General features: G+C 50.7%; 1 protein-coding gene and 1 non-coding gene across 9 annotated transcripts; one reads left to right on the forward strand and one right to left on the reverse strand.

The window, feature by feature from the left end:
• Nucleotides 1–632: 632 nt before the first annotated feature.
• On the reverse strand, nt 633–705 carry Trnav-aac (transfer RNA valine (anticodon AAC)). The gene has a single exon. It is a non-coding gene; the product is annotated as a tRNA-Val (tRNA).
• Nucleotides 706–2571: 1866 nt separating this feature from the next.
• Nucleotides 2572–24543, forward strand: Fgr (FGR proto-oncogene, Src family tyrosine kinase). Of its 8 annotated transcripts, none has more exons than XM_074080865.1 (14): nt 2573–2748; nt 7085–10285; nt 11356–11419; nt 12851–13083; nt 13592–13694; nt 14687–14785; nt 17829–17932; nt 18153–18302; nt 19208–19363; nt 19455–19634; nt 20174–20250; nt 20526–20679; nt 21460–21591; nt 21719–24543. In XM_074080865.1, the coding sequence occupies exons 4-14, from the start codon at nt 12864–12866 to the stop codon at nt 21991–21993; spliced, it is 1650 nt and encodes a 549-aa protein (XP_073936966.1). In that variant the 5' UTR covers nt 2573–2748; nt 7085–10285; nt 11356–11419; nt 12851–12863; the 3' UTR covers nt 21994–24543. The 8 variants fall into 8 exon arrangements, with proteins under 8 accessions (XP_020034485.2, XP_073936966.1, XP_073936967.1 ...); XM_074080866.1 differs by having other exon boundaries at nt 12854–13083; XM_074080863.1 differs by lacking the exon at nt 7085–10285 and having other exon boundaries at nt 12854–13083.
• Nucleotides 24544–26066: the final 1523 nt, after the last annotated feature.

Below are 26066 nucleotides of genomic sequence, written 5' to 3' on the forward strand. Positions count from 1 at the left end.
AGGAGCCAAGGGAAAAGGGAACAGCATTTAAGAGGCTCTGAGCCAAAAAGGCAATGTATTATAGGAATTGAAAAGAATTCAGTGTGGCTAAAGAGGATGACCCAAGATAGGAATGGATAGGTGGCAGGGGCTAGACACACAGCACTTGGGAGTGTATGACACGCTCTTTGGATTTTATTATTCTTCATTATTATTGTATTATATTTTTTATTATTCTAAACAAAATGAAAGACAAATCATTGAGAAGTTATAAGCAAAGGTCTACTGTAGGCCAAATGTATTTATTTATTTACTTATCTTTTTTTTTTTTGTGATACTGGGGTTTGAACTCAGGGCCTACACCTTGAGTCACTCCACCAGCCCTTTTTTGTGATGAGTTTTTTCAAAATAGGGTCTTGAGAACTATTTGCCCAGTCTGGGTTGGAACCTTGATCCTTCTGATCTCTGCCTCCTGAGTAGCTAGGATTACAGGTGTGAGCCATGGGCATGTGGCTTTTTTTTTTCTTCCTTCTTTTTATTTTTCTGGCAGTGCTGGAGTTTGAACTCAGGGCCTTCACTTGCTAGGCAGGACCTCTACCATGTGAGTTACACTACCAGCCTGGCTTTATTTATTTTACTTATTTCTTTATTGTTTGTAGTGCTGGGGATTGAACCCAGGGTCTTGTGCTTGTTGGGCAAATGCTCTACCACTGAGCCACACCCCCAGCCCCAACATGTATTTTAAAAAACAGAGGCAATTTTGTTCTTCCATTCATTTGATTATTCAGTCTTTGTTGCTCAAATTTCTTCATTCATTCTTACCTTCAAATACTTATTTTCTCACTGAGCTTTCATTTGTTTACATGTTAATGCCTTTGTTTCTTGGATGATCCGTGTATTTCTATGTTCCAAAGAACGTACTACCCTGTGCCAGGCCCTTTGTGGGCACTGGAGGCGTCAAAAGCCAGACTCAGCGCCTTGAGAAAAATACACCTCATGCCCAACCCCCTGGACCCAGTGGCACACCTTACAGGAGCTGCTGAGTGCTCTGCTGGGAGGGGGTGGCCATCAGGGGAAGGCCTCCTGGGGAGATGGCTTGAGCCAGACCTTGAAGGATGACAGAGCAAGTCTGATCGATTAGAGGATCCCCCAGGAGCAAGCACCCCTTCCCTTCCTCTCTTCCTTCTTCCTTTTTCTTTCTCTTTTTTTTTTTTTTTTTTTTTTGAGATAGAGTCTTACTATGTAGCCCAGGCTGGTCTCCAACTCAGTCCTCCTGCCTCAGCCTTCCTAGTGCCACCCCACCTAATTTTTGTTGTTTGTTTGAGACGAGAAATTGCTGTGTTGTCTGGGCTAGTGTCCAACCCCAATCCTCCAACTGTAATAATCCTCCTGCCTCAGTCTCCTGAGTAGCTGGCCTAGGTGTCAGGTGGGATCAGTCTCTTTCATCTCTGTGTTCCCTGAGGCTGGCACCTAACTGGCAATGATGTTTGTGAACTGAACATGTGGATGGATGCTCAGAGGGCAGAGGTAATACCGCCCAGCCAGGGTGAAGCTGCCCTCCTCCACTGACTCCCCTGTCCTCCTCCCTCCTCCCATTTTCCTAAGAGAGAAGCTTTCTTATCTGCATCCTCCACTCTCCTCACCCACAGTTGTTACACTGTGACACTCCCGAGCTTGAGCTTGTGCTGGCACACACAGCCCTGCACACCCCTACAGGCACATAGGAACACACCTGCCCGTGTAATGTGTTCCAGCTGTCCATTCTAAAACCAAAGTTGCCATGTAATCACCTCCACTCAACTGCTCCCTGACTTGTGTTTGCACACCCCTCTCCTCCCCCCACCACAACCCTACACACATGAACTTTACCAAACAACCCTCCCTCCACACCTCTTCCTCTCCAGACAGGAGGGGTTTCCCTGGCCCTTGGTTTAACCCTGAAGAAATAACATTGAGGGAAGGGGGGCTCCACTTGGGGGGTCAGGGATCCCTAGTAGGAACTGCGATAAAGGATAATACTCAGTTTTTCTAAAACTTGGGTGTGTGTCTGTGGCTTTTTTAAGGGCATGGTCATCCCCGAAGTCCATCTTCTGCAGTCCTGTGCCTTTGGTGCCCAGCCCCTGAGCAAAGGAAGGCAAGGCATGGTGATAGGATCCATGTGACTCTGGTGACAGCAGTCTGAGGTCAACTGGCCTTGACAATTTGGGAAAGGCTAATCCTGATCTGGGCCTCAGTTTTCCCAGCTGGAAAAGGAGGGCCGGGCTGGGGTGCTCAGTGATACAGAAAGCCCCTCTTAACCTCCGTTCCCCTGACTGTGAGAGGTAAGTCCGAGGGTGGGCAGCCTAGCCCTTTGAGGGGGTATTTGGGAAGGTTGTGTGTGTGTGTGGGGGGGATTCAGGTCTGGGGAAGGAGCTTGGGGTTCAGGGAGAGGGCTGCAAAGGTCTGAACCCATAACCCCAGGGAAGGCTGGAAGTGGGGGCGGGCGGGCCTGGGATCTGCTGGCCCCTCCCTGCTGCGGGCAGCTGGCTTGGGGCTGGGGTGTGACTGCAAATTCTGCGCCCCCCCCCCCGCCCGCCCCCAGCCGCAGCGGCCACGGCCACCGCCACCGCAATAAGAGAAGTCCAAGGTGACTTCCTTCTCCCTGCCCAGAGGGGGCGACGGGCAGGGACGGGCAGCACCCCAGTTGTCCCCCACGTCGGCATTCGTGGCAGCTGGGAGCCGAGACTGGCTTGCTCCGGGTCGGTCAGAAGCGGGTTCCCCTGTGACCAGGTAGGTGGCCGAGTCAGGTGGGGACTAGGAAAGGCAGGTGGCGTCCCGCCCCCGCTCTCCCGGGACCCTAGGGGAGATGAGAAGAGGGCTAAACCTGAACTTTGGGAGGAGAACTAAGGAAGTTAACGACCAGGGGACCCCCACTGAAAAGGGCTTAAGGAAGAAACTAAGGAGATCTCGATAATGATGAGACTAATAAAACTTGGGGAGAGGGCTGAGAATAGGGAAAGCAGACTAAAGCTTCCTCCCCCACAAAAAAAAAATCTGCCGAGGAAAAGGACGGAACCTGCAGTGTGAGATTTATAGAATTTGGGAAGAGCTGAGAGTTGAGGAAAGTGAATAGGAACCTCCCCCCCCTAAAAAAAAGGGTCGGGGGAGAAGAGTAAGAAAATGTGGAGGGGCTTGAGGGACGTGGGGGAGGGGACCTAGGTGGGGGTACTGGGAGGATCAGTTGAGGGAGTTGGCGGGAAGGGGGTCACGGAGAACGATTTATGGAGGATGCAGAGTTTAGGGCGCAGTTGCTGGGGTTCCAGGAAGGCTCCCTATTAGAAATCTGCAGAAATCGGGGTGAAGCCTATAGCCTGCAGGGTAGGGGAGGCGGCCGCGACTGCTGCCCCCAGACCCTTGCGTCCCCGCACTGGTGGGCGGGTTCGGGTCCGCGAGGAGACTCCCTCAAGGCGCGGGAGACGTGGGTCCCCGCTTCCTGGGGAAGTCCTCGGCCTCAGCACCGATGGGCCTCCCTGGGCGCCCCCGCCCCGCCCGAAGCCGCGGTCTGGGTCGGCGTTCCCCTCGGGATCCGGGAATTGCTGGCTGCCCCGACGGAAATCCTGCCTTTGACCGCGAATGCCCGCCAGGGCCGTCTCTATGGCAACCTGAGGGTGGAGAGGCTAGCTTGCGCTGGGCCACTTTGGGCTCATTGCTGGAGGCACTTTTGGTCCCTGCCGTCGTCGCACTTTGGGTCCTTGGCGCTGTTTGAGGCAATGGCACTCAGTGTTCAGGGATCCTGGTGGGGATCTGCAGCCTCAGAGTCCTTGGCTAGACTGGGTCCTTAACTGCTATGCAGGCAAGTTACAAGGCTTCTCTCGGTCTCCTTTCCCTCAGTTGAACTATGGGCAGAAATTATGCTTCCCTTATGTGAATCACAGAAAGCAGGTTGCTCAAGAAATTTATCACTGACCTAGTCAGCCTGACCTTCACCTCAAAACATGGAGGAGAACAAAAAACCTGGGTCTCTCCTCCAGGGACCAGCACACCGTTAGCAGCTAATAAATAAATGTCGGTGGATCTGTGGAGAGTCCATTCTGGGGAGGTCAGCAGGGTTCAGATCTGATTCCAACCCTCAGCAGTGCCATATCCAGTTGGCTGCTCTTCAGGCATGTAGTCTGTGGAGGGATTTTTTTTTGTGTGTGGGGGGTAGTGGGGTTTGAACTCAGTGCCTACATCTTGAGCCACCACTCCACCATCCTGTTTTTGTGGGTTTTTTTTTTTTTTTTGAGATAGGCGCTCTCTAACTTTTTGCTCAGGCTGGCTTCGAACCGAGATCCTCCTGATCTCTGCCTCAACTGAGTAGCTAGGATTACAGGCATAAGCAACCAGAGCCCTGCAGTCAGGCATCTTTTAAAGCCTTTGGCATCTTTCCAGCTGTGGTGGGGATGGGAGAACAGGGCTCTGTTACCACTTCATAGATGGGAAGACGGAGGCTTGAAAGTCAGTAGGGGCCAGGGCTCCTTAATGTGGGGAAAAAGGTAGTTAAGAGCTGAGGCCTGAGTCCCCACCTCATCCTTGGCCAAGCTGATGTGGCTCTCCCAAGAGAGGAATGGAGGAGTGGTGGAGGAGGATGTGGGGTTCAGGGGTTCATGACCAGCTGTTGCTCCTCAGTGGGGGCGAAGCTGTGGTGGAGGATATGAATGTGGTTTGGGCTCTGAGTGAATGAGCTTGAGCCTGTGAGCTTATGTGTGGTGTTTGGGTGTTCTTTGCAGCGCCCTGGGGCAGAGGTGGCAAAGGAAATTGACCAGATCTTGGCAAGCTGGGTAGGGGTCCCTGAGACTGAGGGAGCCAAAGCCCTATGCACACTGAGCATACCGGGCTGACCCAAGGTGCCCCCCGTCCCCAAAGGCCTGGGAGGGGGCTTCCTGTCTGGCCACACTGTAGAACCAAGACTCTTATTCTCTTAGCTCCCCATGGACCACTCATGGCTTCCATCTCCTGAAAATCCCCAAGTCCCATGCCAGGTGGACTTAAAGACTGCTGTTTTAGAGGCTGGTGGGTGGGTTTTCAGTGACAGATGGAAAACCACTTTTACCCACAAGAAGTGGAGAAAACTGAGCTAAAACCCTCAGCACCATGTGGAGAACAGAGCTAGTATGGCACAGACACACACACACACCCCCCTCACCAAGGTGTGTAGTTTGATGGGGGCATGTCTTATTGGCCCCTGGAAGGGGGTGAAAGGGAGGTGGGGGTCCGACATGGGGCTCAGTAAGATCCTTGGAGTCCTGTGGGTGGCAGGGCTCAGTGAGAGGGCTGTGGGCAAGTATGGAAGCCCTCAGTCAACAATCAGGGCTCTGTGAGGGATGGGGCTGCCTGCAGACCTGTCGGCAGACCTTTGACTGGCTTCCTGTCCCTCCAGCCCAGGCCTGCCCCTGCCTAGCCCAGAGCCCTGAGGAGAAGCCGGAACTCTTGCAGGATGGTGGTTTCCTGTGGCTGCCCAAAGTCCCAGTTCCTTTTTAGTGAAATCCCCAGGCGAGCTGGGCCCTCCCACCTCGCCTGGGAACTTCTCTTTCTTCTCAGCCCTGCCCAGCCCTGCACCCCTGCCCACCCCCACCCTGCTTTAGAGGGGCCTTCCTCAAAGGGAACTGAGGGAAGTGAAAGTTCTCTGAGCACCTACTGTATGCCTGGTGCTTTCAGGAGGTTAAGAGCATTTGATGCTCAGGAGTAACCCAAGAGGAAGATTGCATTTCTGTTTCGTAGACGAAACTGCATCTCAGATGGATAAACTGACTTGCCCAGTGTCTCAAGCCACTTGTCAGGCAGGAGGAGGATTTGAACCTAAATCTGTCTCTGGATCCTCCAGATACTTGGTGGGCATTGGGAAGGGCAGGACATTCTGTGTCTACATCAAAGCTTGGACATGACTTTGGAAAGTGTGGCCCTTGAGAAACAGTGGTTAGGCCTGGGGTTCCTGTGTCCAGGAGTTAGGGGTGAGTGGGAGGCAGGTTCCCTGCTGGGTGGCCAGCTGTCCTAAGACAGGGGTTCAGATGGCCAGGGACTGGATAGGAAGAATGACATTCATCAGTCAGGGACAGCATACTCCTGCTCAGGCTTGGAGAACACAGCCACAATGCCAGGAGCAGAATTCTGGACCTGAATTAATAGTCTTGGCTTTGAATCTTCTGCTTGGCTGTATGACCTCATGGCAGTCACTTACCCGCTACACGCAAGAGGCAGGTGGGTTGACGAGTGTCCCTTGGGGCCATGCTGTTTTGCTGCTTGTGGCTCCCAACCTAGCTTGGCCACTGCACACTGAGCAAGAGTTGCGTGTCATGAAGCTCTCACAGCTGCTCTGCACAGAAGGTGCAAACAAGTACACTGGGGCTCAGATGCCTTGTCATTCATCCAAGGCCACAAAGCTGGTGAAGAACAGAGCTGGGAAGCCAGGCCATGGTGGTGTATGCCTGTAATCCTAACAACTGGGAGGCTGAGGCACCAGGATCACAAGTTTGAGGTCACTCTAGGCTATGTAGTAAGACCTTGTCTCAAAAATAAAAAAACAAAAGACCCAAAACAACAACAACAAAAAACTGGAGAGGGGTACATAGGCCAGATGTTAAAGTGGGAGAGTATTGTGGCCCAGGGTTAGAACTCAGGGGCTGGTGACATGGCTCAAGTGGTAGAGCACCTGCCTAGCAAGCACAAGGTCCTGAGTTTAAACCCTAGTGCTGCCAAAAAAAAAAAAAAAAAAAAAAAAGACCTCAGGCCTGAGTCCTCCCCTCCACCCCCAACCTGATTTTGACTGTGGTGAGGCTCTGAGAGCTGATTCCTGTCAACCAGATGTTGAGGAAACCTATTTGGGTCTGGGGTAGAGGGTATTTGCAAGGCCCAGCACCAAAAAAAAAAAAAAAAAAAAAAATAAGCCCAAGTCCCTGCAGTGCCCAGCAGGCCATTGAGCTGCTCCCTTTCTGGTGTTAGCAGACAGCCAAGCCAAGTTCACTGCCTCTGAGAAAAGAGGGCAGATGGCTTTCTGTGTCTGGGCCATAATTAGGATTTAGAGCTTGTAGCACAGGGCCTGGCTCACAGTGGACACTCATACGGAGACAAACATTATTCCTTCTACTAGGACTGCAAAATGGAACAGTACTTGGGCTGGAAGCATGGCTCAAGCAGTAGAGTAGAGGTGAAGCCCTGAGTTCAAACCCCAGTACCATCCTCCCCCACCAAACAACAACAACAACAACAAAATGGAAAGGTGCTTAAGGTAGGCTTTGGAGCCAAAATGATTGACATTGTGTTTTGCTTCCCTTACTCAAAACATAACCTTGGGCAATTTACTTAACATCTTTGTGCCTCAGTTTCCTTATCTGTAAACTAAGGGTTAAAAATAAAACCTACCAAGGAAGGGAAGGGAGGGCAGGAAAAACAGAGGAAAAGAGGAAGGGAAGGAAGGAAGGAAGGAAGAAAGAAAGGAAAGAAAAAGAAAGAGAAAACCTGCATCAGAAGGTCACAAAATAAGACCACACACTGAAGTCACTTGGCACAATGCCAGCCACTATATAAATGTTTAATAAATTAGCACATTTTCACTAATAGTTATTGCAACCCAGACTTCTAGGAAGTCCACTAACTCCCCAGAGAATTGGCACACTTTGAAATCAGAACAAGAGAAGGGTGAAGAATGGGGGGTAAGGGGCTATTTTCATGCAGATGCTTGAGCAGAGAAGACCCAGCCTGCAGTCTCTCCCCCCCCCCTTTTTTTTTCTCTTGGTCTTTTTAGTTCTCTATTTGTCTCTGACTCTCTTTACCTGTCTTTTTTTTCTTTCTGTCTCTCTGATCTTTCCCTCCATTTTTATTCTTGCTCTGGGGATTAAACCCTCAAACTCAGGGCCTTGTGTATGCTAGGCAAGTGCTCTACTACTGAACCCTGGTTTTTTGAGACAGTCTTGCAGTGTAGCTCAGGCTGGCCTGGAGCTCGTGATCCTCCTGCTTCTATCTCCCAAGTACTGGGATTATAGGTGTGTACCACCACACCTGGCTTTTGTTGCTCTTCTTTACCTCACAGTTCTGTTTCAGCCTGTCTCTTTGCCTCAGTTTCTTTCTGGTGGTGACATGTTGCCACTGGCTCAGGGAAGTTGATTTTACCCATCCCTTCCCAGTCCAGCCTTCAAGAAGTCACTTTGATATTAAATCAGCTATGGTGGGGATATTTACACTATGTAAATCAGCAAATTATACTAATCAGGACCTTGTGGGTTGTTTGCTTTATTTTTCTGAGAGTCAGTTTACTAGCAGGCCACGCTATGTTTCTATTTGTCTCTGTCTCTCCCTTCTGTGTTTCTTTCTCTTTTTTTTTTTGGCAGTACTAGAATTTAAACTCAGGGCTTCATGCTTGCTAGGCACTGTACCACTTGAGCCACTCCGCCAGCCCCCTTCTGTGTTTCTTTATGTCTCTATATCTCTCAGCTTGTACCTTTGTCTCTCTCTCTTTTTGTTGCCTCTCCCTACCTCTTTCTGTCCTCTGAAGAACACAGTCACATGCAGTGTGACCCCTCCCTGTATAGGGTCATGCAGATACTATGTAGGATGTCCTGTGTTCCACATCCTTTTGCTCCTCAGTATATTGGTGCCAGAGAGCCCAGCCAGCTGGAGACTTGGGTCCCTCAATTCGGGGGTGGGCGGTGGTAAAGCCAGAGAGCTGCTTACCTCCGCTGCCACACTGTCAGCCTTGCCTTATCCCCAGCCACAAAGCTTTCAGCCTCTATCTCAGAGGCTGCCAGTCTCAGACCCTGCCCCAACACCAAGCATGGAAAATGTGGGGTTTCCCTGGGATGGATGTAGATATGGTGTGGCAGTGGCAGTATGCACTGGGGTGTTACTGGAAGTGGTAACATTGCTCCTGTATGTGGAGAGCTCCCTGTAGAGGAGAGCTCTGTGTGGGGCTGTATCTCAAGGGGGAGGGATATGTGTATCCTTGTGTATCACTCTGAGGGCTCTGCACTTGCAAATGCTTTCAGGAATGCCTGCAATTGTCCACCTACCTCTGTGACAGACAATGGAGAGGAGTGGTTGAGAGCTCAGATTCTGGATCCAAATGCCAGGATACATTATCTGTGTTACTGTGAGCAAGTGTCTAAGCCTTTCTGTGCCTCAGGTGTCTCATCAGTAATAATACCGGCACTCAGCTCCTTCAGATTTTCTTGCATGAGTGAGAAATGATGTATGTATGGTTATTCTCTGCAGCACTGTTGGTGGTAGGAAAAGATAGGAACCACCCAAGTGTCCATTGGTAAGGGGTTAGATTAGGTAGAGTACAGACCATCTACACAATGGAATGCCACTCAGTGATCAGAAAGAATGAGGAAGCTGGACATGATGATGCATGCCTGTAATCCCAGCATGGGATTGGGAAACTGAGGCAAGAGGAACTCAAGTTTTAGGCCAGCCTGGGCTACATAGGGAAACGCAGGGTCTCATGGCTATAATCCTTGCTCCCTGGGAGCCTGAGAACAGGAAGATCACAGTTCAATGCCAGCCCAGGCAAATAGTTCGTGAGATCCCCATCTACAAAATATCCAGAGCAAATGGACAGGGGGTGTGGCTCAAATGGTTGAGTGCCTGCTTTGCAAGTGTGAAGCCTTGAATTCCAACCCTAGTCACACCCAACAGTAATAATAATACTTAAAGAACAGGGTGGTTGTGAGGATAAAATGAAGTGGTATGGGAGAAGTGCTTAATTTAGTGGCAGGCACATAGTAAATGCTGTAAATTCCCTACCTGTTATTCTTGTGTTCTGCTGAGAAAAACTATATGACAAAACTGTTTTGGGGACCTGTGTGGATCCAAGCATAGCTCAGTGTACTGTTTGAGGTATGTGTTTCTCTTCCTGTGAGAAGACCTTTATTCTCACCCTGTAACCTTGCTTTCATATTAACCTCACCTCTCCTCTCACCTTCCCTGAAATCCCTTCAGCGCGGCCATGGGTACCGCCTCCCCTTCTTTACTCTGCCCTGGCCCTAACCAGCCTGGCATCCTGGGGCCTATCAGACACACTGGTTCCACCCCCACGGGAGGGGTCCTGAAGTGAGATCTCAGCTAGGCCTAGTGAACAGGGGCTATTTTAGGGCAGGCCTCTCACCACAGCCCGCCTCAGTTCACCACACATGGGTGTCACCCCCTAACCCCACACAGAAGAATAGTTCCAGTAAAGGGTGAGAGGGGCTGGGGGCTGGGGGTGGGCGGCTAGGATGCAGGTCAGGACTCTGATGTGACAGAACCAACTACAGGCAACTGGACCCATTAGATCTAGGAAGGCTTCCTGGAAGAGGTGAGTATGCTGTGCTAGGAAGGTCAGAACCTAGAGAGAAAAGGAGGAGGATATCCATAGGAGGAACTGGCCGGGGGGGGGGGGGGTCTGAGAGAAGCAAGTTGGAGGCCCCATCCCCAGAATCTTCAGTGTCCTTCTTGGGGAAACTGGGGTTCACTGGGTTGGCCCCACCCTACAATTCTCCATTGCTCTCGCATCTTAGGAAACCAAGCCCTCTCCCCAACCAGTTCCTCTCTGAGTGTTGCAATGGCAGAGTTTCTGAGCTGGGGGAGGGGAAGAGGGGTGGGGACCCTTGCTCAATGATCTGCCTGCTGAGTTGCTTAGAGAACACAACTACCAGGGAAGGCTTGGCTCATTTGGGGAGCTCCTCAGGGAACTCTGATGGCCCCAGCTCTGACCTGGATGTTTCTCTGATGTGGGGATAGGAGTGGTACTCTGGAGGTAGGTGTTCACTTTCACCCTGGCACCAGAGGTGACCCTGGGTCTGTTCCAGACTGGGTAGTAGAGTGGGGTTCCCGGAAAAGGCTTATTTTTAGGAGACAGCAACTTGGGGAGGGGGAGCGGTGAATGAGCTGAGCATGCCTTGATGAAAATGCAGTTTAAGAGATTGGGTTTAAATACAAAAATATGCGTGTCTGAGTATGCGGGTCTGTTAACCTGAGTGGCAGCCAAATGTACACGTCTAGGTCTACGTGTGTATTCGGCTGTGTTGTGCACTGTCGTACATCTGTGCTTGGTCTTGTTCAGAGCCACACTTGTGTGCGGTGATGCTGGCAAGCACACTCACGCGAGCATATGCTGTGAGTGTTGTGTGACTTTGCTGGGTGTGTGTTCATATGGTGGTGTCAGGTGGGAATGGGTGTGAGAGAGCTGGAGTGGGTGGTGTGTCCTGAGTGAGGGTGGATGTATTAAGTGTGCCAGGGGTGGGGTAGGAAGGAAAATGAAGGCAGAAGTCATGCTGGGGCAGAGCCCAGGGCTCTGGCTTCCTGAAGAGGGCAGGAGCTGGGCAGCTGGCTGGCAGGAACATTGGCAGGGCCATCGTCTTTCATGTCCTTCTGTGTTGCCTTCAGGTCTCCTGCCCCTCTCAAAGGACCATGCAGCAGCTCTATTGACCCCGGAGTAGGGGCCTGAGGGGTGAGTGGAGTGGGGAGTGGACTGAGGTTTTCAAGGTCAGGAAATGGGGTGGGGGTGGCCTTTCTGCGCCCCACAATGCCTGCTCACAGCCCCCTCCTCCTACAAGGGCCCTGTTGCTAGGTAACGAATGGGGGAGTCAGAGAATGAGGCAGCCTGAGAGGCCAGAGTCTGGACCCACGACAGGAAATGGCCTTGATCCCCCTCTGCAGGGATTCTCCAGGTGCAGGCTCGCAGCTCTCTCACACACTCACATACAAACCCATGCAGATACACAGACACGCATCCACATGGAGACTCACACATACCCACACATACACATGTACTCACATGGATACACACAGAGATAGACACATGTGCTTCCACACAGAACTGCATACATGGCCATAGTTGCACAGACCAAAGACACCTACTCACACGGACTTGCAGGCACACACACACACACACACACACACACACACACACAGATACACAGATACACAGATACACTCCCACAGAAACACACACACACTCATGGAGACATGCACACATAACTAAACACATGCACAAACATTAACACATACTTCTGTGCACACACATTGCCTGCACACACAGACACCAAGAGCTGCACACACACAAACACATTTAGAGACACACAAAGACACACATGCACAAGTACCTGAAGAAGATGCAGACCCATAAAAAACATATCAAAGCAATAGGAGGCAAAAATAAATAAGGACTGGCAGAGTGGCTCAAGTGGTAGAGTGCCTGCCTTGCAAGTGTGAAGCCCTGAGTTCAAATCCCAGTACTTCCCAACATAAATAAATAAATAAATAAATAAAACACAGCAAGATCCCAATGTTGAAAACCAGCCCCAGGGGGCTGGCAGAGTGGCTTAAGTGGTAAGAATGTCTGCCTAGCAAGTGTGAGACCCTGAGTTCAAACAATGCTCCCCCCCAAAAAAAAGTGGAGACTCAGTCAGGTATGGTGGGGCACATCTGTAATCAGAGCACTTTGGAGGCTGAGGTAAGAGGATGTCAAGTGTGAGGCCAGCTTTTGCTACATAGCGAGATCCTGTCTCAAAAACAAAGCTGAAAATGTTGAGATTTTTGAGCTGGCAGAGTGGCTCATGCGGTAAGAGTGCCTGCCTAGCAAGTGGGAGGAGGCCCTGAGTTCAAACTCCAATGCCGCCAAAAACACAAAAAACAGCCCCAGGGATGCAGACTTGAACAGATGGGGAGACAAGAAGCTCTACGGAGACACATCCTCTTTCCAAACACCAAAGCAGCTGGGAGGCAGACTCCAGGGTGACCTTACTTGGGAAGACCTTACTCCAAGCCCCTGAGTGGATGATTCTCATCTGTGTGTGTGTGTGCACACGTGCATGCATGTGTGCCTAGGATGGGGTGCCTGCCACATGCCTCCCGAATGAGGCATGTCCCCATTCTTCAGCAGGGTACCTGGAATGGGCTGCGTGTTCTGCAAGAAGTTGGAGCCAGCGCCCAAGGAGGATGCCGGCTTAGAAGGAGACTTCAGGAGCTATGGAGCCTCAGATCGATATGGCCCTGACCCCACTCAGGCCCGGCCTGCATCCTCCTTTGCCCACATCCCCAACTACAGCAACTTCTCCTCTCGGCCCACCAGCCCTGCCTTCCTTGATGCTGGTACCATCAAGGGCATCTCAGGTGGGTCTTGAAGGCTAGAGGCAAGGGCTGTCTGACTCCTGGGAGAGATTGGGGGAAGAGGAGATGGGGACTTCTTGGAAGCCTCCAGAATGATGTGGGAGCCACAGCTCCGCTTTTCAGCTCACACAAGCTGAGGATTGTGTGCACAATCCTACCCTGAAAGCCCAGGCTGAGCTCCTGTTATCACCGATGGCAGATGCTGGTGGCAAAGAGATCCATCTGGTCTCTTAGGTGTCACTTGCCAGGTGGGAAGTCTTCTTGGTGGGGAAGAGAAGGAGTAGACAACTTAAGAGGCTTCCAGAATGAAAAGGGCATGAAGCTATGTGTGCAATATCCCTGGGGGCCAAACTGTGAAATTCAATTAGAAATCCACCGGACTCCAAAGGAGACTGAATCTGTGTGTCAGTGGGGAGGAACAGCACCTGACTGGGGAACTAGATTCTGGGCATGCAGCCCCCTTGGCGCCCCATCCTATGCCCTATTTGGCTGAGTAGCCCCAACTCTGCAGGCACTGGGGTGACCCTGTTCATCGCCCTGTATGACTATGAGGCCCGGACAGAGGATGACCTTACCTTCACCAAAGGGGAGAAGCTTCACATTCTGAACAATAGGTAAGTGACCAGGTCACCTCTCTCGGCTCAGCTCTGGGCATGGCCTGGACTGGGAGCAGGATCCAGAAAGCTGGGTTAGAAAGCTCCAACCTAGTTGGGTACACATATGCATGATAATAGAAACCCTGAATGAGGGCTAAAGGCCTAGCTCAGTGGTAAAGCATTTGCCTAGCATGCACAGAGACTTGGGTTTGAGCCAGAGCACCACAAAGCAAACAAACACAACAACAAAAACCCTGAGTGATGACTGCTATGTGGGGAGAGGGAACGTGAGGAATTATGGGCACAGAAAGAACAACAAACATGGTTCCTGGAGCTGTGGTGAAGGGGCAGGCTTCCTGGAGGAGATTTTTAAGCCAAGACTAGAAAAATGACTAGACAGCAAAGGAAGAGGTGAGAAAAGAGAGGATGAGAATAAATGATGACTTCTGGAAACCACCAAGTGATTCTGTGTAGGTGGATCATAAAAAAATGAGATTCAGGACTTGGAGTATGGCTCAGTGGTAGAGTGAGGCCCTGGGTTCCATCTCCATCACTGCAGGAAAAAATTAAAATAAAACTAATGTGATGCAGAATGGATCGAGTAGAGGCCAGAAAGGTAGGCTGGGCAGAATCCAGAAGGCTTTTTAAGTTGTGCTGAGGAGTCTGGATTTAATCCAGAAGGAAATATGTAGCCCTTGGGGGGTTTTCAGCAGGGAAGTATCCTAGTCAGTTGTCCACTGTAGCCCCAAACTCCAGCCCAGTGGAGAAGTGAGAGGAAGAAGTCAGAAGGTGCAGGCATCCTCAAATTTATTCCTTCTTCAGGGAGGAGCCCTTCGGGGCAGTTACAGTGGCTATGGCAGAGAAGACACCTTCCTTCCTCCTAACCCCATGGATGTCCAAGGTCAGGGGTGACAGGGCCAGTCTCCAGCTGACCTTCTGTGTGGCCTGCAGGCCTCTGGCTGCCCAGAGGTTGGAGTTGCTACTGACCATCCCCTGTTCTGTACCTACAGTGAAGGTGACTGGTGGGAGGCTCGGTCTCTCAGCTCTGGACATACCGGCTATATTCCCAGCAACTACGTGGCGCCTGTGGACTCCATCCAGGCTGAGGAGTGAGTGGGGACTAGGGTGAGGCCAGCCCTGTGGACAAGACCCTGGAGTCCAAACTCCAAGGCTACCTCTTGGACAAGTCATTTCTTTACTCTGAGTCTGCCTCCTTATCTCAATTGTATAAGGTCTATTGTATAAAAAACGTGGGGCCTGGGTGCAGCTCCATGGCAGAGTGTGATTAGTATAAACGAAGCTAAACAACTGCAAGGAAGCATTGCTTGCAATTAATTCTTTAAGGAGGCGGGGAGGGGCCTGGTGTGTAGCTCCGTGGCAGAGCATTGGCATCAATGAAGTGCCTTGATTCATTTGGTTCTTACAATGATATTACAATATTGATAGCCCCAATTTACAGATGAGGAGACAGGCTTTTAAAAGCTTTCTAACGTCTATCTTTTGTGTACCACACACTATAAAGGAAAGACTTTGCAGAATGGGAATTCCCTGGACTTTGCCGTTGACCTATGGGGAGTGGGAATAATCAAGGGTGACTCAAAGTATGGCTCAAATAGTAGAGTGCCTCTTCAGCAAGTGAAAGGCCCTGAGTTCAAGCCCCAGTACCGCCAGAGTGACTCAAAATCTTGAGGAACTGAGTAGAGCAGTGCTAGTTGCTAAGATGGGGGATGCAGGAGCAAGTACGTGGGTTCTGGGGGGGCTTGTTGGATTGAGGTTCCTGGAGAGGAACAGCCAGGTGGAGCAGGCTGCCAGCCATTAGCCCAAACTTTGCTTGTGTCAGAGGCACTGCACCTGCCTGTGCCTGGCCTTGTCTGCATTAGCCCCTAATTGGTACTAAGTTTTCTTCGCTTGTTCACTGTGGCCCCTGCAGGTAGTACAGAGTAGAAATGCTAACTCAAACTGCATAGGAGGGTGAAGGAAGAGGGAGGCAATGAGACAGAGATTTGGGGGAAAGTTGCCCCAAAAGAGGAGCCATTGAAGAAGTGAAGAAAACTAGGACAGACCAATGCAGAACAGCCAGAGGGGTGAGAAGAACTTTCAGGAAAACAGGAGAGGGAATGTCAGAGGCTCATACCCCTGGACTTGGCAATGGGATAACCTTGATGAAAGATTCCTGTCTCATGGGAAGTGGGGCAGAGGCCAGATAGCAGAGCCTGGGAGGGTGTGGGAGGGGAGGAAGTGGAGGCCCAAGTGTGAAGTGCATTTTCAAATGAAAGCAAAGTGAGAAGACAGCTGAATGCTCCAGGCAAGATGGGATTTAGGACTTTCCTTTGGGGAAGGGAGAGACGTGGGCATGTTAGAGGCTGGTGGGAGGGAGAGCTGGGAGGATGCTGCTCATGGGGTAGGGGCACAGAGGGAAGTGGGAAGGATCTGGAGCACAGTGTCAGAGATCTTAAGTCTCAGGAGGGTGGTAGGAAGCATGAAGGAGAGGAAGGTTTACTATACCCAGGGCCGGAAGCTTGGGGTGGGGAGTCATCCTGGGTCCACAGCTTGGGCATGGTATCATGACATCTGACAGGTGCTTGGTGCAGGGCTGTGGTTAAGTGCAGTGTGGTGGCTAAGAGCATAGACCCTACAGCGACAGCTTGGGTCTTCTAGCATTACAATGTGGCCTCAGACAAGGTGCCTAACCACTCAGTAGCTCACTTTCCTCATCTGTGTAATGGGAGTTAATAATAGCCTTGTTAAGAGAAGTAAACCAATACACACATGTATAGAGCAGAGCCTCCCACAAAGTGCTATTCCTGTTATATTGGTTAGTAAGTAGCTAATGTCATGGGGTGGGTGAAGGCAGGGCTTGAAAAAACTTGGGAATGTGTCCTTCCCCTTCCTGTCTGCCCTCCTAGACACTCCCTGTTCCTCAAACCGTGCCCAGTACCCAGGTGTGGATTGACCATTCCAAAGTTCACTGAGACTTTCACCTCCCTTTATTTGAAAATTTTACTTCTTTTATTTCAGTCAAATGATCACAGGCATGGGTTGTGGCTCAAGCTTGTAATCCTAGCTACTTGGGAGGCTGAAATGGGAGGATCACAGTTTGAGGCCAGCCTGGGGGAAATAGTTCAAGAGCCTCCATTTCCAAAATAACCAGCAGTAGAATGGACTGGAGGTGTGACTCAAGCAATAGAGTCCGTGCTTTGCAAGTACAAAGTCCTGAGTTCAAACCCCAGTCTCACCAAAACAGAAAAGGCCAAAAAAAAAAGGTCAAATAACATGCAAGTTTTCTATAGTACCTGTGGTACTTTTACAGTTGGTTTAAGGCTACAGTTCAATCCCAGAAGGAATCGCCAAGAGAAAGCAGGAGGGGGTAAGGCCTGAGGTTGAAGTTGAAGTCTTTAGGACAGCGTCCACATTTAAGAGATTGTGGGGAAAAGCAGCAGTCAGAGCTGGGCTGGAAACAGTCAGAAAGAAAGAGAAGTAAGAGAGGGTGTTCTGAGGACCAGAGGAGGAATGAATTTAGGGCTGGGGGTGGAGGAAATGTCTGAATCATTGCTTGGGGTGGTGGGAAAAGAAGTAGGGTGAGTGGCAGAGGATTTTAGGTGGCGCACATTGGCCAGCCTTGTTGGCAAGTCACTTCCCCTTCTGAGCCTCAAGTTCCTCATCTGTAACTTGAGTACATGGGGAGTGTGACAAGGACTAAGGGACCCAAGGCACCTGAGTTCTAGTAATTTTTTTTTTGTTGTTGTTTTGTTGAGACAGGGTTTCACTGGTATAGCTCAGGAGGCTGACTTTGAACTCATGATCCTTGTGCCTCAGTCTCTTAAGTGTTGGGATTATAGGTGTGTACCACTACACCTGGCTGGGTTCTTGCAATTTTAATTCAAGAGACACCCAATGGGTAGAGGAGAAGCTTAATCTTTATTAGGCACCTACCGTGTGCCAGGCACTCCTCTGTGATCCTTAGGCCCAGACCGTGAAGCAGATGTACCCATTTTATAGGTGAGGAAATTGAGGCTTGGCTTGTGAGGATGACTGCCCAGGAGGCTGAGTTGGGGCTTAAAGTGAGTGTACCATGCTGGCGGCATGGCTCAAGTGGCAGAGTGCCTGCCAATCAAGTGAGTGTACCTTATTCTCGCCTGTCTTTCTCAACAGGTGGTACTTTGGAAAGATCGGGAGGAAGGATGCAGAGAGGCAGCTTCTCTCATCAGGCAACCCCCAAGGGGCCTTTCTCATTCGGGAGAGTGAGACCACCAAAGGTGGGCAGCACTGCATGCCAGGGCACTGGAAAGCCCAGGCAATAGAGTTGGCAGAGTGGTGTTTGGGTCAGGGTAGAGAATGGGATCAGGGAGAACCAAGACCAGCTCTGGGCTCTACAGATGTGGCCCTCAGACTTAGGGTCCCCAACCTTTGGGGTCTCTTTTTTTGCTCCCAAACTGAGGGAGAGAAGAGTGGCTCCTCAGTGATCCTTCCCCTTAGGTGCCTACTCCCTGTCCATCCGAGATCGGGACCAGACCAGAGGCGATCATGTAAAGCACTACAAGATCCGCAAGCTGGACACAGGTGGCTACTATATTACCACAAGGGCTCAGTTTGAGACGGTGCAGGAGCTGGTACGACACTACATGGGTAAGCCAGTGCTTCAGATCCTTGAGCCAACCCAGTGATGCATTGTGGCAACAGGGAGACTGAGGCCCAGAGAAAGGAAAGGTCTCCCAAAGTGGGAGTGACCAGGCTAAGACTGGAACCCACCTATGGAGATTCCCAGCCCGGCATCCTGCTCTGTGGGATTCAGAGGAAACTGAGACCTGGAGCTGCCCATGGCCTTGCAGCGCCCCCTAATGTCTGAGCAGGCGTTGGGCCAATTTCTTGCCTCAAGGCCTGAGTCTGTGGAAATTCTATGGAGCTTTTGTGTTCTCTTAAATAGCCTATCAAGGCACCAGGGCTGGTGGCCAGCATCACAGGGCCCTGAGCAGGGGTGGTCTGAGCTTTGGTGAGAAACTGGTTGTGGGTGGAGCTTGGATGCCAGGGGACAAGGCAGAATGAGGGTCTGTTAGGAGTTGGTGGTCATTGTCCAGAAGAGAGGTGATAGTGGCCAGATCAATCAGTGAGGAAGCAGAAGCAGGTGGTGATGGGCCTGACTGGATGCAGGACTGGCTGTGGGGTTGAGTGAGCATCACTGCCCGAGTTTCCTCCTTAATTGGTTAGGCAGAGGATGAGGTTCATGGAAGAGAGTCGGCCTCCTATCCGCAGCTTAGCCTCTAGTCCCCAACCCCATTTCCACCTGTCAAAATCCTACCTTATCCTGAAAGACCCCAATCCTTTCAGGGGTCATCCCTCCCTCTGGTTGCTACTTCACTCCCTGGGCACCAACATGTTCACCTGCTCAGTGGGCTGAATTGCCTTCTGTCCTGGTCTGTGATCTCCCCTGGCGTCTCTACTTACAACAGATCTTGATGGTCTGGTGCTGGGCTGGAGTAGGGGAAGTGTCCTGGCCTGACTGTGACCTCCCTCCATCTGCCTGCCCTCCCCAGAGGTGAATGATGGGCTGTGCTACCTGCTCACGGCACCCTGCACCACCATGAAGCCGCAGACGCTGGGCCTGGCTAAGGATGCTTGGGAGATCAGCCGCAGCTCCATCGCGCTCGAGCGCCGACTGGGCACCGGCTGCTTCGGGGATGTGTGGCTGGGTATGGAGGTCCCGGGAGCAGGGGCCAGGGGATGGGGCGAGGGCCTGGGCTGGTGGGGAGCGGGGCTTGATGAGTCGCGGACGCTGAGCAGGCACGTGGAACGGTAGCACGAAAGTGGCCGTGAAGACGCTGAAGCCGGGCACCATGTCCCCGAAGGCCTTCCTGGAGGAGGCGCAGGTCATGAAGCTGCTGCGGCACGACAAGCTGGTGCAGCTGTACGCGGTGGTGTCGGAGGAACCCATCTACATCGTGACCGAGTTCATGTGCCACGGTGAGGGGTGGGGTCAGGAGACTAGATCAAAGGGATGGGATTTGGGGCGAAATTAAGCTGGGCCGCCACTTTAAGGGGACTACGGGCAATGGGCGGAGCCCTAGGGTAGGTGCTGGAATGCGCGAAACCCCTGGAGTGCAGGAGTTGGGAGGGGCCAAGTTAGAGGAGGCGGGGTCTGAGTGGGGCGGAGCGTTTGTGAGGTGGTGCTGGTCAGTGGGTGGATCCGGTTTGGGAAAACCAAGGCAGGATCTAGGGTGAGGGAGGATCTTGGGTGCAGTCTAAGTGGTCGCGCCCAGGGGGACGCAGACAAAGACTTAACAAGATGTGGGCAAAGTCTGGCAGAGCCTGGGTGAAATACTGAGGAGTTGAGGCATCCTGGCGGGATCCTGAGAGGGGGTGGATCCACATGACAGGATTGGGAGCCTCAGGAGGAGGGCCAGGCTAATGTATCTGGGCTCAGGATAGGGGCAAGGCCTATCTAGAAAACAATGACCGGGAGCGGGGTCTTGCTGTTGATTTTTATGGCTCCCTCTCCCCAGGTAGCTTGCTGGAGTTCCTCAAGAACCAGGAGGGCCAGGACCTGAGACTGCCCCAACTGGTGGACATGGCAGCCCAGGTAAACTGGGCCAGCAGCCTTCATCTCCTAGACCTCCCTCCTGGTATCCTCCCACAAATCCCAATGCCCTCAAACACCTAGCCGTCCTCTGGAAGTGCTGCCGAGCTAACCACATCAGCTGTGAAGCAGGAAATGCCACTCTCTGATCACCCCTAATTATCCCCACCTGGAGAGTGGGTAATGCGTGAAAATGGTCCCTCATCCCTTACACAGGCTGTGGCGCTGTGAGTCCTCTTGAGCTCCCATCTCTCCACACCCTTGCTTCCCCACACCAGGTAGCAGAGGGCATGGCCTACATGGAGCGCATGAACTACATCCACCGAGACCTGAGGGCAGCCAACATCCTGGTGGGGGAGCGGCTGGTGTGCAAGATAGCTGATTTCGGGCTGGCTCGCCTCATTGAGGATAACGAGTACAACCCCCAACAAGGTGGCCTGCCTCACCTTACCTCCCTATAGATTCCAAGGGTCTATCATGGGGCCCCACATTCTCAGGAACCCTTCTCCATCCCTAATCATCCCAGACATTCCCATCCTGATGTGTATAATTCTGGGTTCAAATCCCAGTTCAGCCACTTACCAGTCATGTGTCTTGGGCAAGTCATCCAACTTCTGTGAGTTGCCATTTCTGACCTGTAAAGTGAAAATATTTAGACAACAGCAAGTCAATAGATAATTGCCAAGCACCTAGTATGTACCAGGCACTGCTATAATTCTTAGGCGTGAGCCAATGGAGTGTATAGAGTGAACTCTGTAGCCAGACTGCCTGGCATGACTCCCAGCCACTTGTAGGCTGTGTGAGCTAGGCAAGATACCCACTTTTCCTCACCTGCAAGATGGAGGCAATAATAGCATCTACCTTGTTGGGTTTTTGTTCAATGAGTTAACGCATGTATATCACCTAAAATGTGCCAGGGTTAGGGGTATAACTCAGTGATAGAGTGCTTGCCTAGCATGCCTGAACACAGGAAATGCTAGCACGTTATAAAGTTTTATGAGATATGCTATAATGTTAGGGAAGAGTCCAGCACTGTACTAGACACATAGTAGGTGCTGACGAGATACCAGGCCCAGGCCCATGCTGTCTGTGCCCAGAGACCTCTATGCTTAGGATGCCCAATGTACTCCATCCTAAAATCCCCATTCTCTTAACCCAGCTGTTCCCATGGACCCTCCTCACTAATTTTGCCTTCTCCTTCAACTTCTCCAGGGGCCAAGTTCCCTATCAAGTGGACAGCCCCAGAGGCTGCCCTCTTTGGCAGATTCACCATCAAGTCAGATGTGTGGTCCTTTGGGATCCTGCTCACTGAACTCATCAGCAAGGGCCGAGTCCCCTACCCAGGTGTGTGGAGAGTGGGAGGAGTGGGGGGAAGGACTTCTTATGTGCTGCTCCTGTGGTAGGGGCCAGACCCCCCTGACTGATGGAGCCCCACCCCTCAGGCATGAATAACCGGGAAGTGTTGGAACAGGTGGAGCACGGCTACCACATGCCATGCCCTCCAGGCTGCCCAGCATCCCTATACGAGGCCATGGAACAGACCTGGCGTATGGACCCAGAGGAGAGGCCCACCTTCGAGTACCTGCAGTCCTTCCTAGAAGACTATTTCACCTCCACAGAACCACAGTATCAGCCTGGGGACCAGACATAGCCGGATTGGGCATTAACCCCTTCTCTGGGGGTGCCCCCAAGCCTTGCCAATCCCCAGGGCTCTGGTCCCAAGCTTCCAGGATTAGAACCCTATAGAGTCCTAGAGAGGCTCTGACACCATCTTGGGCAACCTACTTGTTTTCTAGATGGGGCAAATGGAGACTAGGAGCTCACCTCTCCCCTACTCTCACCCCAAGCACTATCTAAATCTAGGGCCCCCTGCCCATTTCACAGATGGAGGAAATGAATGCTCAGAGCTCATCTCTCACCCATTCTGACCCCAACCACTATTTCTCCCCTTCCACTTAGGTCCCTACATGCCACTAGCCTGTCTCCTCCACTGCCCCAAAATGCTCACACCTGGTCTAGTTATTTATAAAATTGTATTTTCCTTCCCTCACTTTATCTCCTTTCCCTTCCTATCCTCCCCATCACCCTACTCTGGTCCAAGCCCCAAGAATTTGTCTCCTCCTCTCGGCTCTCTTGGGTCTGTAAGTTACAGATTCAGGGAACGTCTTGGACTCCTTCCTGTTGGCTGCATGCTCTGCTCCAGGACTGAGGTCCAGACCCAAGTTTGAGGGGGAGTATTGCTGAAGGCCACCAGCTCTCTGAATAGTGTGTGTTTATTGGTTATGTAAATAAGGAAAATGATGATACAAATCCTTGAACCATGAAAAAACTCCCTGAGCCTCCTTTTTCTTTTCTTTTCTTTCTTTCTTTTTTTTTTTTTTTTTTTTGGTGGTTTTAATGTTTGAATTCAGGGCCTCAAGCAACTGGTGCTCTACCACTTGAGCCACTCCACCAATCCTTTTTTATAATTTTTTTTTCTTTTTGGTGGTACTGGGGTTTGAACTCAGGACTGCATGCTTGCTAGACAGGCACTCTCCCACTTGAGCCACTCCTCCAGCCCCGCTGAGCCTTCTTTCAGAAGGTTTTGTGCTTCCAATAGCCAAACAAAACAGGTTTGGCTTTTGGGAGCAGGAGAGGAAGGTGAGAGAGTGGGTACCTACTACAGGGTACCCAAGGTGTAGAGTTTTAGGACACCCCAAAGTCCCATTGATTATTCCCATGTGACTTCAGAATGAGGTGAGAGATGGCCACACAGACAGGCAACTGAAAATAGCTGGATGGGGCTGTGCACAGTGGGTTTGCTAATTCTTAGCCTGATTTCAAGAGATTTTACCACTCATCATAGGAGATCCGGGACAACCTTAGGTCTCCCTCAACTGAGGCATGGGAGAAGACCAGAGCAGACCCTCTGTGGCTGTCAGATTCCCCCAAAAGGGCAGAAGAAAGCAGGGGACAGGGGAGAGGCCTGGAGATTGGTCTAGCTCATTGGATCTCACTAGGGGAGTCTATCCCCACAGAGCAGTTCTGAAGTAGTTTTGTTTGTTATGATGACTGGGAGCTCCTCCTGGCTGGAACCCAGAATGCTAAACAACCTGTAGTGCATCTGTGCATGAGAAATTGTTCCACTCTGAGGTCCTCCTTTAAGAAACTGGCAGCTGATGTGCCTCCCTGTGGAAACAAGGGGAGCAAGAAATAAGGATTCCCACTTCTCTCTATAGGAAATGTTTGTTGACCTTCTTACTTATTAATGGAATAGATGAGGAAGGAGTCTGGGAGCTGGAAATCATGGCTGCAGTTGGCAAGCAATTACTAGGTATTGGCTCTGAGATGGGCCTTTTGCTAAGCAGGACCCTGGGAACACAAAATGAGTAAGACCTGTCCCTGCCCTGGAAGAGTTCAATAGGCTGGGGGGAAATAATGGTAATAATAATAGCTCATTTTTTAAGTGTCTGCTGAATGTCAGATGTGTTTACATCCTTTTTCTCCCACCATCACTTAATGCAATGTGGAGCCTATTTCTATGATTAGCCCCACTGGTAGATGAGAAAACTGAGGCCCAGGAATTACATGAGATACCAGGATCACACAGCTGTATCTGACACAGCTAAAGCTCATGGTCTTTTCACTCATTGCTTGGAAAGGGAGTATATCTGTGTGTGATTGTTTATGTGTGTGTGTGTGTGTGTGTGTGTGTGTGTGTGTGTGTGTGTGAGTGTGAGTGTGTGATATTCTGCCTCTCTAGTTACTGAAGAAAGATTCCCTAGAAATCCCCCCAAACTGAGAGGCCTAAAGGAAAAGGGACAGGTGGTCAATGCAGATTGAGAGTTCCCTGTGCTCCATTGTTTAATGAGTCCAAGTGGCTGTTCAGACAGGTTGTCATACGGGTGGGAGTCTCAGATCTGCAGACAAACTCTCAAGGGCCAAGGCTTTGTGAGGGCCATAGTTTCTAGCTAGCCAAACTCACAAAAGCCTGATATATAGGCTGATGTGTAAGCAGGTAAGAGCACAGCTCTGGCATTGTAGTGCCTGGTGTGAATCCTGGCTCCCTCACTCACTGACTACGTGATTTTGTGCAAGTTATTAATCTCTGCAGGCCTCAGTTTGCTCATCTGTGAAGTAGCAATAAAATGCTCAATACTTGTTAGCTCTCTTAGTCACTACCATTTACAGAGTGTTGACTCTGAGCCAGGCTCCCTGTTAAGTGCATATGGCCATTTCATCCTCATGGAACCTAGGAAAGCGAAAGCTCTTCTGTCTTCTGTCTAAACTGAGGCATAGTAAAGTAAATCAACTTTTTTTTGTGTCTCTTCTTTTTTTTTGTTTTTGGTTGTTGTCTTATTTTGTTTTTTTGAGACAGGATCTTGTCCAGGTTGGCCTTAAACTCCCCCTGCCTCAGTCTCCCAAGTGCTGGGATTACAGGCATGATCACCATGCCCGGCTTAAATCAGCTTTTCAAGGTGTCCATGGCATAAGTGGTAGAGCAGGGGCTTATACAACGTCTTCTGTCCTTCAAATCAGTGCTCTTAGTCTGTGTAGTCTTTGTGAAACCAGAATATTCTTATCTGCCTCTGGGGCTGTGCCTGTTGTCTGGATGCCCATGTGGTTTCAGTGAAGGCCCAGTAAGGCAGTGAACCATCTGGAGTTCACCAGGCCCCTCACTGCTCTTCAGGAGACCAGAGCCTCCCTGTGTCTACCAACTCTCTCCCTTGGGAGCAGCTGGATGAATCTCTCTTGTTCCCCCCCACTTTCATATAACCTTCTGTTCCCTTCAGATAGAGCACAATGCAATTGATTAGGCTTCTGCTTTCTCAATTTCAATCACATCCTCGCCCTGCCTCCCTGAGATTACAGGCGGGTCACCTTGATTGCGGTTTGCACTGTTCACAAAACTCTTCAGTCGTTTACAAAACCATCTCTCGCCTCATTCACTCCCCCACCTGGCTCTTCTCCTCTGTGATGCGTGGATTTTACTGGCTTAAGACTCAGAGGGCAATTTTATTTCCAAGTTCATGCTGGGGGAGGAGGACACCTAATAGACTAATGCTGTGTGTTTCGCATGCATCATCTAATTTGATCCTTACAATGAGGCAGTGAAGTGAGATTATCACTATTTTACCAAAAAGGAAATGAAAACTCATAGGGGCTCTGACACTCGCCCAAGGTCATACAGTTAGATAACAGAGCCAGGATTTGAACCCAAAGTCTCATGCATCCCATTGTGTCACATTCTTCTGGCAGAGCAGCATGGGAAAGTATAATACTGACTGGGAACCAGGCTTAGGGAGGGCATGGTGCAGATAGGGGCCTGAGGTAGCCCCATTGGTGCTGAGGATTGTATCATAAAAGAACTAAGTTATTTACTATTTTCATGCACATTTGTTTTTTTGGAGGTGAGGTTGTTTTGTTTTGAGACAGGGTTTTGTTATGTATGCCACGTTGGCCTGGAACTTGCTAAGTAGCCCACACACCTCAAATTTGAAATCTTCCTTCCTGTCTCCTAAGCGCTAGGATTACAGGCATGCACCATCATGCCTGGCCAATTTACTCATATTTACTGATGTCACCTATAGGGTGGTCCTATCCAGAAAGCAGAACAGTAAACAGTTACCACACTTAGGGGCAAGGCCATCTGGAAACCCAGGGAGGTTTCTTGTGAGTATGTGAAAGAAATCAGTCTGGTAAAGCAACCAGAGTGAGGTCATCTCTAGCCAAGGGAACAGCGTGTGCAAAAGCCCATTCAGACAGGTGTAAATAATTATGTATGAGTGGGTTATGGGTGTAGATGAGGCATGGAAGAAGAAGGTTGGAGGGTTAGAAGA

Source organism: Castor canadensis, chromosome 7 (genome assembly GCF_047511655.1).
Source record: "Castor canadensis chromosome 7, mCasCan1.hap1v2, whole genome shotgun sequence".
NCBI lineage: Eukaryota > Metazoa > Chordata > Mammalia > Rodentia > Castoridae > Castor > Castor canadensis.

Bases quoted from the DNA above. Each gene is read 5' to 3' on its own strand.
- Fgr (XM_020178896.2), top strand. From the start codon at position 12,864: ATGGGCTGCGTGTTCTGCAAGAAGTTGGAGCCAGCGCCCAAGGAGGAT. The intron at 13,695-14,686 runs GTAAGTGACCAG...CTGTACCTACAG, and splicing joins CTTCACATTCTGAACAATAG to TGAAGGTGACTGGTGGGAGG. The intron at 18,303-19,207 runs GTAAGCCAGTGC...TGCCCTCCCCAG, and splicing joins GCTGGTACGACACTACATGG to AGGTGAATGATGGGCTGTGC.